This window comes from Macrotis lagotis, chromosome 6 (genome assembly GCF_037893015.1).
Source record: "Macrotis lagotis isolate mMagLag1 chromosome 6, bilby.v1.9.chrom.fasta, whole genome shotgun sequence".
Taxonomy (NCBI): Eukaryota; Metazoa; Chordata; class Mammalia; order Peramelemorphia; family Peramelidae; genus Macrotis; species Macrotis lagotis.
In genome coordinates, this window is record NC_133663.1 from 131041815 (window position 1) to 131055737 (window position 13923).

Below are 13923 nucleotides of genomic sequence, written 5' to 3' on the forward strand. Positions count from 1 at the left end.
AAGAATTTGATTTGAGGTGTTATTTTAAAGTTGTTTGTAAGGAATGTTGGAAGAATTCATTTGAGTGCTTTCTCTAGTCTATCATTTTGGCTCTACCCCAAGATATATCTTTTGATTTGAAATCCTGTATTCTTCCCCTCTGAGTGGAGTCTGAATTTATACCTAAAGACATCATTTTTGTTGTCTTATATTTGGCTTTTTGGTTAATGAGGAGAGAGAGCTAGAATGTTAACTAAATGATAGAAAGCATGTTATCCATTAGCTATTGCATTTTTTTTTAACATGAGAAAATGTTTTCTTCTTTTTTTGTTTTGTTTTTATTTCCAGGTTACTTTTTCAGTATTCAGTACTTTGTGCATGTGTTTATGGTCTGATTTCACCTTACTGGATACCCTATCATGATCTTAATTTTTTTTCATCATTCTGGTTTCCTCTATGTTCCTTTTCTTTTGAGCTTTCTCTTGTGATCTGGATAAGAGTAAGCAGCTGCTTAGAGATTCTTATTTTTAGCACACAGTCTGGTGTTTTTCAATCAATGTCCTATATTTTTCTGCAGATATAGTTTAGCATCTTATACTATACTATCTATTTAGTACCATCTTTCCCTTCTTCATGTATGGGAAAGGGAGCAGGCAGGTTCAGCTGTCAATTGGAAGAGATGCATGAAAGTAAGGGTTCCACAGAAAGTGGGAAATGCATGAGACTTGGAAGCAAGTTGGAGAGATGATAGAATTGTATGGCTTCTCCTTGTCAGATGTTGTGTGAACTTAATCTTTCTCTATAAGTGATAAACTAGCTTTGGTAAAAAAAAATATTGAAAGTCTCTACCAGCAACAGAAGTTTGTGACTGAGAAAACTCCTGATCATGCGAGTTTCTATATTTTTTCCCCTCAAGTTCACTGGTTCTTGAGTCTATCATTCTATACAGTGGAAAAGCTGAGTCCCAGGTTCAGAGTTCAAGTTTCTTCATATAAGGACCGGCCCTACTGGAAGTATGAATCAAACACCAAATGGAAACACTATTTATACTACTTTACCTGTTGAAAGGAGGAATTTGGTGATGAGCTAAATAGACTGTTTTCTGTAGAATTCCTAAGTTTAGAGTAATTTTTATGTTGTTTGTTGATTACCAAGGTCCAAGAGAGTCAATGAATATTTATTATTTATTGTATATTCTTTTTCATCAATTATTCCCAAGAATGAAAGTATTCTATGCATTTAGAATATTTGCTTCTATGGCCTCCTCCCCAGGAGATAGATTTCTAAAACTACAATCATTTTCCAGGGTTATGGTTTCTGTGCCTTCTGGCCCTTTAAAAATAGGCAAATATACTTCTTATCACTTGTCAGTTGGTCATATTTTCTCTGGCTGACTTCCACTGAAGTCTGAAGTAAAGAAGCCTGAGGAGGGGAATGAAGCACAATTAGGAAAATAAAAATAAACATGTAGCATTGAAGAATACAAAGAGAGTATAATGAAGAGAGAGAGAGTAAAGGAATCAATGCCATGAAATAAGGAGGGAAATTGAAGATTTATAGGGAAGGCATAGCCTGGGAAAAGAACTGGACCTCAAATCAAGAGACCAAGGTTCTCAGTTCTAATACTAGATCTGTAATTCTGTACAAGAAATTTGGCAAGACCTCAGATTTGAAAGTGATCTCAGTGATGGGGGGAAGCAACTAGCCTATTCCAGCACATTGGAGTGGGGCGCGGGGAGAGGAAAGAGCCAAGTTTTAATCCTATCTCAAACATGAACTATGTAGTTCTGGGAAATCCTCTTAAATTTCTGGGTCTCAATTTCCTCTTCTGTAAAATGAGAGAGGTGCATTAATAATCTACAGGGTCCCTCCTAACTCTCAATCTATGATCCTCTGATAATTCTATCTGTTAGGAAGTTTTTCCTTATATCAAAAGTAATTTGTCTCTCTGCAACGTCTAACTATTACTCTAAGCTCTGACCTCTCTGCCTAAAAGTAGGATGGATGAATGAAAGTTATAGGGAGATATATTTCCCTCTTCCATTTGGCTGTCCTTTGAAGGAGAGTATATGGCTACCCTTTTCTAGATACTATCTATTTTTGTCCTCCTTAAAAATTAAAACTGTACATTTAAAAATTAAAGCATTAAAAAACTGAATGTATCTTTCTAGATAAGACCTAACCAGGAAGACAACAGAGGGTTAAACTATCATTTTTCCCCTTTTCTTAGATTTTGTTATATTTGGTTATCATATCATATTCATATTCATATTGGTCTTGCAGACCTTTTTCATTTGAACTACTCTCTAGCCACAGAAATTATATTCTACCTTACAGAGAGTAACTTTTTTTTATTTTAAATTTATTTATTTATTTTGAATTTTATAACACAGAAATACTTTCTAGGCATGGAAAGTGAATGTTGTAGACTAGGAAGTACTTGCAAGATGAGTTTGGGGAAGAGTTTATAATCCAGCTGGAGAGAGTGTTTAAGGGAGTTATGGGACAGCCAGGTAATGCAATAGATAGATTGGGCAAGGAGTCAGGAATATGTCTCTTCCTGAGTTCAAATCCAGCCTCAGATTCTCACTGTTTGTGAGACCCTGGTCAAGTCACTTAACTGTCTTTGCCTCAGTTTCCTCATCTGTAAAATGAGCTAGAGAAAGAAATAGTAAACCACTCTGGTATCCTTGCCAAAGGGGGGAAAAAACTCATACAGTCATCCTAAAATGGTGTCATGAAGAGTCAGTCATGACTGGAAAATGACTGAACAACAACAGGGGAGTACTGGAAAGAAATATGAAAGGTTAGGACCTTATTGTAAATGACACAAAAGATCATGTTAAAAATTTTGCATTTCATTCTAGAGGCAGTGGGGAAAGAGGGGAATGCAGGGTTTTTCCTCTCTCAGAACTTTTTCTCATCTGTAAGGTCAGAGTATTAGATTAGGCACACTACAAAGTACCTCTTAGTTACTCTCTGAAGTTAAATGTATTTATTCATCGTTTTTCCAGTAAACTACAGAGTTTGTGTTTGACTTAAGATGTGTTCATGGAAACAAACACAAGGGTTTGAGGGAACTACTAAAATAGTCCCTCAGTTAAATTCATTGACTTATTATTTATTTATTTTTTACCATTTTATTTTTAGATCCTGACTGGACTACAATATGTCAAATATTTCCCCGAAAAAATTATCTCCTGGAAATGGTAATATGGATGATTATCTTCTTTCATTAACATATTTATCCATTGACATTTATCAAGTGTCTATTATCAACCAGGCACTGTGTTAGGGCTGTGAATATGAATGCAAAAAATAAAACAAATCGTTTTCTCAAGGTGCTAATATTCTGTAGGGGAAGAACATGGTCCTTGAATAGCATAGTTCTGAGTTCTTTTGTTCCAGCTTTTTATATCAGTCATGAAATGTGAAAACCAGAAATGAATTAAATACTCTAGATATAGTCTGAATAGGATAGTGAGTATTATGATACTTGGGAAGCTAGGTGGTACAGTGTATATACAAAGCTAGGCCTGAAAGCCAGAAAACTTACCTTTCTGAGTTTAAATTCAGCCTCAGGCACTCACTAGCTACATGACCCTGCATAAGTATTTTTGCCAAGAAAATCTCAAATAGGGTCATGAAGAATTGGACATGATTGGAGCAACTGAAAAACAAAATAATGAAACAATCATTCCAATTATAGCTGTTATAAAGAAATCATACCTGAGTATAATCTTGTTGCAATCATTTGGAAATAAACAAAAAGTAATGCACTAGAAGGAATGGCATTCCTACTTTTAAAACATTCTCCCATATTTTAATAAGCTTTAAGCAATAAAATATTTCAATTTTTATGAACTGTGGCTACTATGAATGCTGAGTCTTTCAGGTATTTCAAAATAACAAAAAATTCTTTAATTAAGCAATGTAGTATCCTGGACTTGGAATCAGAAAGACCTGAATTCAAATCCTGTATCAGATATTTGGGGGCAGTATGGTAAAACCTCAGTTTCTTCATCTGTAAATTACTGATAATAATCACACTAACTAAAAGGATTGTTAGGATAAAATGAGATTATAATCCTTAGCACTAAAGAAATGCTAACTTTTATTGGTTTTTGCCAAATATTATTTAAAGTATTTTAAAAAGAAATCTTGCATAGACTTCCTTCCAAGTAATGGCTTTTATTTAATATATAAGAATAAGAAAATGTGATGAAAAAAAGCATATTTTCCATAATACTAGAGCTCGTACCTTAGGATTTCAGTTAAAATAGATTTTAAAAGGATTTAAAAAATTCCTATGTCCAGACAGTGGATTAGGCCCTGGCGATACAAAAATTCAAAATGAAACAATTCCCTCAAGGTGATGGGACTTTCCTACTAATGAAGTGCCTATGGAAACCGTAGATAGGGAAGGAAATAAACATTTATATAGTGCCAGACACTATGCTGAGCACTTTAAAATTATTTTCTCATTTGATTTTCACAACCCCTCTAGGATTATCCTCATTTAACAGTTGAGGAAACAGAGGTAAACACGGGTGTGACTTTCTCAGGATTGCATAGTTACTAAGCATCAGAGGTTAAAATTGAACTCAGGTCTTCTGACCCCAGGTCCAGTACTATCCATTGTGTCACCTAGCTCTCTAGATTCTCAGCATAGCTGACTGGAACACAAGCCAGGGGCTAAATTGAAATCAGCTCTAACTGACTTGTGAAAGCCCTTTGTTGTAAGTATGAGTAGAAATCAAGCAAACATTATAAATTAAGGCCTGATCTATAGTTTTGTGGATTGCCCAGTAAACTAAGAGAGTATTAGAGAAAACATTAAGAATTTTAATTAAATTTTAAAAGTGTGTCCTGTGACTTTTTTATTTTTTTGAGAGTCAGTCAAACCAAAAAAAAAAAAAGAGTCAGTTGATAAACATTTCTCAACACACTCTTCACTCTGGTCTCAGATCTACCTTTAATTAGCTTTATGACCTTAAATAAGTTCCTTAAACTCTGAGGCTAAGATATTTTTGTTTTGTTTTTGTAGTTTAATTTTTTCTCTTAATAAAATCAGAATATGCACAACAGCACATACAGTGCTAGTATCTAAACAAATACAATAAAGAAGCAATTATTATGCCTATAGAACAAAAGAGACTAGGTCATTGCTAGGGGTCCTTCTAGGTCAATATTTTATAACTCCTTCTGGGGTTTTTTAAAAGCCTACCTGGGGGAAGGAGGGCAAAGTTAATAAACTGTTGGTGTTTGTGCCAGATTCATGGCTCTATATTCCTGGCATTAGACTATGCCTAGTGACCGGCATCTATAGTTTTAATTGGTATTTATGCAATCTTGTTGTGTTATCTTTGATGATGGAAGTGTGGGATTTGTTCTTTCATGTCAGCATATTTTAAGGTTGGAACATTCTTGAGCTTGCCAGTCTCAGTATTTAGCATTGGGCAAGCTGATGCACCATTGAAAATTTTTCCATGTTTTAAATCCTAGAAGTAAATTTCAATATGTTTTCATATAAAACGTTTTTTTTTAATGTTTAAATGACTAGATGTGAAGACTACTCCTCTGGGGACTGCACTGAGAAAACAAGGTTTTCATGAAGTGAACAAGCGAAGGACTTTCTTAAAGGATAGCAGTTGGATAAAGAAACTCCCAGAAGAAGAAAAGTAAGGGGTGGGGGGAGGAACAAGGGAAGATGGAGGTGGGGGAAGAATCATAGAATGTAATGCCTAATAGATTATCCTGTCCAATACCTACATTTTGAGGCCAACTAAGGTGGCACAATGGATAGAGTGCCAGGCTTGGAGTCAGGAAGACTCATCTTCCTGATTTCAAATCCACCCTCAAATACTTACTAGCTAGGTGACCCTGAGCAAGTCACTTAATTGTTGTTTGCCTTAATTTCCTCATCTGTAATATGAATTTCAGATGCCCGAGTGGTAGTTCTTTCCTTCAAGGCAGTGGATAGTGAGTAAATTCTCCTCTTACCCAATAATTTTCATTTTTCATTGGGAAAGAATAAGTAGCACAAAATGAATAGACATAGATGGATTGAGATTATATTAGTTTCCCTCCAAAATTTACCTTTTCTATTTCCATTTAGGGTACATCCAACTTTCTAACCTACCAGGTTCTAAATTTCTTTGATATCCTTGTCTCCTCACTTACCTGGTCTGAGCTCTTTATAGTTTTTAATTTCTTAATTGATGATTTTGATGACCTTTTCCCAAATCTTATGCTTGGTGACCTTTCTGAAGCGTTTGACATTGATCACATTGTTGTGATACATCTTTTTCTGGGTTTGCCTTCTGCATATTGAATTATCTCATGTTGAACTATGCTCCTTTATTTCATCAGTATCCATATCCATAAGCCTTGTTTTGGTCCCTCTTCTTTCTTTAAACTCCTTTACTCAGTGACATCCTTAATCTACATGTATTTAAGTATCACTTCTATATCTATTTTCAAATTCCTATAATCTTCCTCCCTTTTTCTCTCACTATTAGATGTGTTGAATTCAATGCATTAATGGCATCTCAAACTCAACATTACAAAATGGAACTCATTACCTCCTATTCTTCTTTGAACTTCCCTCTTCTGCTAAGATCCCCCACCATTCTTCTAGTTACCTAAAGTCATAACTTTATTATCCTCAGCTTCTTGGTTTTCCTCATTGCACACATCAAAGCAATGGCCTTGTTTTATCATTTCTATCTCTACAACATATTTCCCATTTTATTCACATAGTTCTTACCCTAGTTCATTCTGTCTTTTGGACTACTAAAATGAGTTTCTGGTTAATCTCCCTCCCTCAAGGATCTCCCCTCCTCCAATCCATCCTACACAGCTGCTGAAGGGATTTTCCTAAAGCTTAGGCCTAGTTTTGCCACTTCTCTATTAAATAGGCTCTATTAGCTATCTGGGATCAAATAATATTATTTTATTTAGATAATAATATTTTGATTATTTAGATAATAAATTTTATTTAGATAATATTTTATCTAATCTTTAAAAAATTATTTTAGCACTTACATAATTATTAGTTCATATGTATTACTTAGAAATTAGTAAATGATATTGAGAAGTGAGGTGGCACAGTGGATAGAGCACTGATCTTGAGGTCAGGAGGACAGTTTGACTCCAGTCTTGATACTGACTAGCTGTGAGATCTTGGACAAGTCACTTAACCCTGATTGACTCACATTCAGAGTCATCTCCAGTGGTCCTGATTTATATCTGACCACTGGACTCAGATGACTCTGGTGACTTAGCACAGCACCCCCTCACTCAAATCCAATTCATGTGTTTGTCATGTCAGTAAATGATATCTTGAGGGAGGGATATATTCAAAGAATTTTCAGTAACAATGGTATGACATCAAGAGCATTTGGAGAACCTTAGTGTAAAGGATAGAGAATTAACTTCAGAGTTAGAAAAAACATAATTTCAAATATGATCTTAATTCTTAATTTAGCAAAGTCACTAAACCCTTGGACACTAGGTAACAATGATAAAGTTTCTAAGCAGTTATTATCTGTAATGGTAGAAATAAATTCCTCATTAAGAGTTCATCTTATCAGTGAAATTACAGATTCTATTGAAAAAATCAAATCAACCAACCAACCATCAACAAGCATTTGTTTACTGTCCACTATATGTTAGTACCATGCAACAAATGAAATAGTTTTTACCCTCAAGCAACTCATAGTCTATAAGAATAAAATCAAGTTTCTTCTTTCTCTTCAATCTTGCATTTGCAAATTGCAAACTTCCAATTGCAAATTTTCAGTTTTCCTAATTACACTTAGGAGGATGTAGTTCATTGTTCTGGAACCATTATTTCCCCCTATGGGACAAGGATGAATATGCATATAGTGGCTCAAAATTTACTGTACATGCCACAAGGATTGCTGAGATATAGATTCACATGTTTATCAATACAATTGTACCTTAACATTTATCATTAAATCTTAGGATCATAGAATCATAAGCTTTTAGAAGGAACTTTAGAGGTCACCTAGTCCCATTTTACAATGAAGAGTTAAATCCCAGAGAAATTAAATGTCATCCAAATTGTGGTAGCCAGAATCTCATTTGAGATCCTTGACTCTAAACCTAGCACTCTTTGCATGACATCATAATGCCTTTCTCATAGGTGAAAGGAAGTTAGGAGTATGTATGAAATATTTATTATCTTTTCAGGTTAATGTCATGGGAGGGGGGCAACAACATCCAATTGAACATAGCCCAGGATAGTACTATAAAATCAAAATGTGAGATTATAGGGTCTATTGGTCTGATCCAGTGTGGCAATTTTAATTGTGTGAACAGTGGAATTTATGTTATATGTATAGATATATAGGTATATTTATTATCTATATATCTACAGATCTATATATTTGTGTATATATATATATATATATATATATATATGTATATATCATTGGAATACTGGTAGACACATATTTGTATCTATGTCCACCCATATGCCAATGATATCAAGGACTTTTATTCCAAGACATCAGCAGAAGACAGTGAATGGTTGTTTTGTACCAAGTACATATCCTTAAAAATTGCAGGACAGTAGACAGATGTGGGCCATTGCAAGTTAAAGGGGAAATTGGTTATGGTAATGCTTTCTTTTACTCCACATATTCTACTTCTGGTCTGTGATTCTCCTCCTACAGGGAGCCCTCCCCACCCCCACCTCCCTTCTTCTGTTTGCTATTTCCTCTTACCCTCTTGGTATGGCAAGGCACAACATGGCATGAAAGATAAGTAAGGCATTAAGAGGGCACATGTGAATCTAAAGAGGGCAAAGTCACAGGATCTTCAGAGTGGTTATTTATATTATTTCATTCTTACTGCTCATAAATTTTTTAAATTGATAAATATAGTTCTTTTTTCTCCATTCATTAAATGCAGTTTCACAGTGCTATGGAACTTTAGTAGAACAAAGCTAGGGGGAAAATGTGGTATTTCAGGTTGGGTTGATAAGATGCAGTTACATGTACGTACTTCCTGCCTTGGCTCATGTCCATAGACTGTATTACATGTTTTGACATTTCCTAAAATTGCCCAAGCTTCTTAGTTTCCTTTTTATCTCATTGTACAAAACAAAGTAGATAGGGCTTATGGGTAGCAAACATGAAGGTTTATTCTAACTAGAGAAAGTATAGTTTCAGAGGTTTAAAACATACTTTCTCTTTTGAATGATTGGTCTTCTCTATTCATTGTTTTTCCTTTGCTTTTTTTTTTGCATGGCCGTGGGGCTAAGTGGCTTGCCCAAGGCCACACAGCTAGGTAAATAGTAAGTGTCTGAGGTCGGATTTGAACTCAGGCACTCCTGACTCCAGGGCTGGTGCTCTATCCATTGCGCCACTTAGCTGCCCCTTTCCTTTGCTTTTTAAAAATTTTTCTGGGGAAAAGAATGTTAGACACATTGTTTATACTTTCTGGACCTCAGTTTCCTCCTCTGCAATGTAAAAAGATTTGATTTCATAAATTTTGTTTCTTTCTAAATCTATGAGCCAATTATTCTGTATTTTCAAATTAAAATGTCAGGATATTGGAAGTGAAATCTACCAGATTTTTCAAAAAAGCACATACTAATCCTCAATTTCAATTGCCTATCTAGAGTGGTTATGCATCTGCCTTTCTACTTAAAAAAAAACTATTTGAAATACCTAGAAAAATAGGCAGCCCCATGTTCCCATACACTGATGAAAATCTGACGCAGTTGTTGAACTTCATGGAACTGTCATGGGGCACATTAGAAAAATTGCCCTTTGTACTAATAGTACTTTCATGCCATCATGAGCAATCAAGTGGTGACTGGTTAAAATAAATAGATGCTTGTTTTCTTTTGCCTGCAGTGAAATGAGGGAACCTTTGCCAGAGAATTTAGTTTTTTCCCCTCTTCTTTGTTTTGTATTTACCAAATACTGTAGTAACTATTTCTATGAACTATAAATGTGTGTGTGTGTGTGTGTACACACACACACACACACACACACACACACACACATATATACACATATATATGTATTTTTTTATCTACAGAGATGAAAACTATGGCAGAGTGGTTCTCAATCGACATGCCTCCCATGAGGCTTTAGACAGGTGAGTATTTCAGTAAATAAATGCTTTAGAAAAAATTTCAAATAATTGTTCATCTAACCACTAATCATCTGTGGTAAATGTAAGGAATTTCTTAACTTTATGGGCACATAAGGTTTTAGGAAAATTCTACAACATAATTATTAATTGGAAAGAGGAAGGGGGTACTGTAGTAGTCTTCCCAACTCCAAATACCCAGAGAACTTTGAAACAAAAATAAAGTATGAGTAATGAATAAGTAATATATATTGCCTGACCACCAGTTTAGGATGGAAAACTTGGTGTGACTGAAGGAAAAAATTTAAAAATATGGTTCTAAAAGGTCAAAAAGTTATGTAATAATCAATTATTCTTTCTGTTTTCTTTTTTAATCTCTCCTATAGAGAGGTCCTTTAGTTTTGGAGAAAGAGCCACTGGAATATGGAAAGTATCATTCTTGGCTGTGGTGTTTGAGAACATGGGTTCAGTTTCAGCCATGACACTTACTACCTGTGTAACTTAGGGAAAGTCATTTAACCTTCCTTAGTCTCAGTTGCCTTATCTGTAAATTGAATGAGTTGAACCAGACCACCTCTAAAGTTGTTTCTAGTTCTATGATATATAACTTAAGTTCTTAGATTTTCTTACCTATGGAATGGTCCATTAGAGGGTTTTCATGAAAGAATTTCAAATTATATGGAACTTCAAAGCAAATAAACATGACTGGCAAATGTTAAATGACAGGTGGAATCAGAAGGAACTCAGAAACTGCAAATGCTAACAAGATTCCTATTCTATTTATAGAAATGATTTCCATCGTACATAAATAATAACTTATATTTTCAGTGTTTTCCTCCCAATAACTCTGTGAAATGAGTAGTAAAAATGTAATTCTTAATTAATAGGTGAAGAAACTGTGTTTAAGAGAAGTCCTTGTATAAGAGCTAGTTTTATTCAGGGAATAATGTCATATCTGAGATTCAGATCCTGTTTTCCTGAATGAAAGTCTCGCAATACATCAGAAGAACTTAATCATCATCTCCACCAGAAAAATACAATAAGAAAGTTTGTTTTATTAGAGACATTCTTAAGCTATTCTTCAGAGGCCCCAAGGGTGAAGCCAACCCTGGAAGGGTCCCTGTGAAAATATTAGCTTCTCCACCCTGAGGTAACTGAGGTAGCTGAGGTTGTAAAGCTTGGTTAGGAAAAAAGTGGCCTAGGAGGAGGCTAAGCAGGTTTATAATTGCAGTGAGAGTGAAAGATAAGGAAGCTCTAGCTTGAAGAGCTAGGCAATGGATAGTCTGCATGCAGATGGATGGGAGCTGAAAGGAAGAAGATCACAGGGATAAGGAAATTGTATAGGATAAATCTAAGACAAATGACCAAGAAATCAGGTTTCTAATTCTAGAAAAGCTAGTCAGATTGAAAGAGTCAAAAATAGACATAGGGCATCTATGAAACCATAGCTGCCAGAGATGAAACTTTGTTAATTCTTTACCATACATACCTTAGGGTGAATGATCATTCTTTATTCTTTTTTCTTCCTGTTTAACCTGCTGTAGCTGTATCCTTAGCAGGCTCTGACAGCAACTAGCCCATTATTCTTTCTCTGACAGTGCCAAAAAGATATGTTGAGTAGGAGGAGATGTTTTCTTTTTAGGATATCAGTCCCAAAAGGTTAAGGAGGTGCTTTAGACACAACCTGGGAAATTTTCTAAATCCTGATTTTTTTGATTTGATTTGAGTTGATTTTTGTTTTCCCTTGGACCACTCTTTCTTTCTATAAAAAAGCAATATTTTATGTGTCCTGAAATCACTTCTTCAAATGTAAGTGACTATCCAAAGTATTTTACTTTTCTAGTATTTGAAAATGAGTCATTTTAAATATATTCACAGACTTTATTATATGATAAGTGTCAGATGCAGCAGTCAAGAAGGATAAAGACTAAGAATTAATGATGAAGATTGTGCCAGCGTTTTATAAACTCTGGAAAGTATTAGCAAGCTAGAAAGACTGTAAAGATGCACTTGGCAAAGGATTGGGTAGTTGTTCTCTAAAAGACAATCTCAAAAATATTGGAGAAGTTCCTTAACAGCAGTTGATGAATTGATTTCTGACCAAAAGGAGCTTGTGAAATCAGCAATGAAGTCATGGATTAGAAGAGTGGAGAGAATGGGCTGCAAACTGGGACCATGTTTCATTTCATACCCATGAAATCAGAGATCCTTGAAATATTGCTGTCATATTTTCTCTGCTTTTTTGTTCTCTAGTCACTTTTGGGCTCTGTGAATGGTATGTAATGATTCCTAGATTAAAATCTCTCTCACAGAATCATAGAATTTGAGTTAAAAATGACTTTCTGGGGTTATTAAGTCCAACCTAGATTCCTGAGTGGTAACTAACAGCCCAGAAGCTGTAATCCTCTGAACACAATTGAGATCACGTTATACTCACCCACAAAAAATCTTAATTGTCTTTTTTACCACTCAGGTAGACTTAAGAATTTCTAGTAGCTTAGTTTAACTTGACATTTCCCTATCCAAAATAGTCCAGTCACATCTTCAAAGCTGCAAAATTTAATGAGGACTTCTTCTAAACATCATTTAAGCCCGGGAGACTCTAATATTAATATTTTTATTCCTTGCACCTCTCTGCATGACCATTTAAACCTTGTTTTCTGGATTTTAGTCTATCCAAGAAAAAATATTTCATGCTATTCCATAACAACTTAGTTTTTCAAAACAATCTTTTATATGGGATTTTAAAAAAATAAAATTTCTCTTACAGAATCATAGAATTTGAGAGTAGGAAGAAAATTCAAGACCATTGGAAACAAATGGTCAGTCAGCTTCTACTTGAAGACCTCCAAAAAGGAGGAACCTATTCTTCCTCAAGGCAAACCTCTTGACTTTTAGACAGCTCTAATTGTTAGGAATTTTTTCTGAAATCAAGACTAAATTTGCTTGTGTAGAAATTTCCACTCACCTTGTTCTGGGTTCTAGCTTTAGTAACCAAACAGAAGAAGTCCAATTCCTCATTGATGTGACAACCTTTCAAATATGAGCATCATGTTATGTCCCCTCTTTAAAGTAAACAAGTCCATTTCCTTTAAACAATTTTCACATGTCCTTAATTCCAGGCCCTTTAGTATTTTGGTTATCCTCTTCCGTACAGAGCAACAACAACAATGAAGACCACTAGCATTTATAAGGTCTACAAAGCATTTTACATATGCTCATCCATTTGTTTTTCACAACAATCCCAAAAGATAGGTGCTATTATTATTCTCATTTTATCTACTAGGAAGTGGTCTTAGAAGACACTAAGAAAGCTTAGGTCACAGAATGTCCAGAGTCACAAAGTAATTAAATCACTTTAGGTCTTCCTGACTCCCAGTCCTATACTTTCTCTACTTCACTGCTTAACTGTCTGACCAGCTATTCCTCAACTTTTTAATGTCATTATACTAGTCTGAATACAATATTCTCCTTTGTTTGCATACTTACTCATCTCATCCCCACAAAGAATTTCTAGTGCTAGATTTCTCTTTATAGAGTTTCCTTAAATAGGTCTGTATAGTGATCAGAGGGACCATTTGTAATGAGCAGATCACATATTTTTATCATTTCCCCAATTTTACTCTCAATTATTTCATAGGATAGGTGGCACAAAATCTATGGATAGAGCACTGGCCCTGGAGTCAGGAGTACCTGAGTTCAAATCTGGCCTCAGATACTTAATAATTACCTAGCTGTGTGGCCTTGGGCAAGCCACTTAATGCCATTGCCTTGCAAAAATCCTAAAAAAAAAAAAAAAAAAAAAGAAAGAAA

The 13923-nt window shown here is 34.9% G+C and overlaps 1 protein-coding gene across 5 annotated transcripts in view; it reads left to right on the forward strand.

Moving 5' to 3' along the window:
* The window catches only part of SCEL (sciellin), a 149843-nt gene that overhangs the window by 22155 nt on the left and 113765 nt on the right, over window positions 1-13923 (forward strand). For all 5 annotated transcript variants that reach the window (XM_074191855.1, XM_074191859.1, XM_074191857.1 and 2 more), the window contains exons 2-4: window positions 3130-3188; window positions 5543-5660; window positions 10057-10116. In XM_074191855.1, coding sequence (XP_074047956.1) covers window positions 3149-3188; window positions 5543-5660; window positions 10057-10116 — 218 coding nt within the window. In that variant the 5' untranslated portion in view covers window positions 3130-3148. The remainder of the gene's footprint in view (window positions 1-3129; window positions 3189-5542; window positions 5661-10056; window positions 10117-13923) is intronic.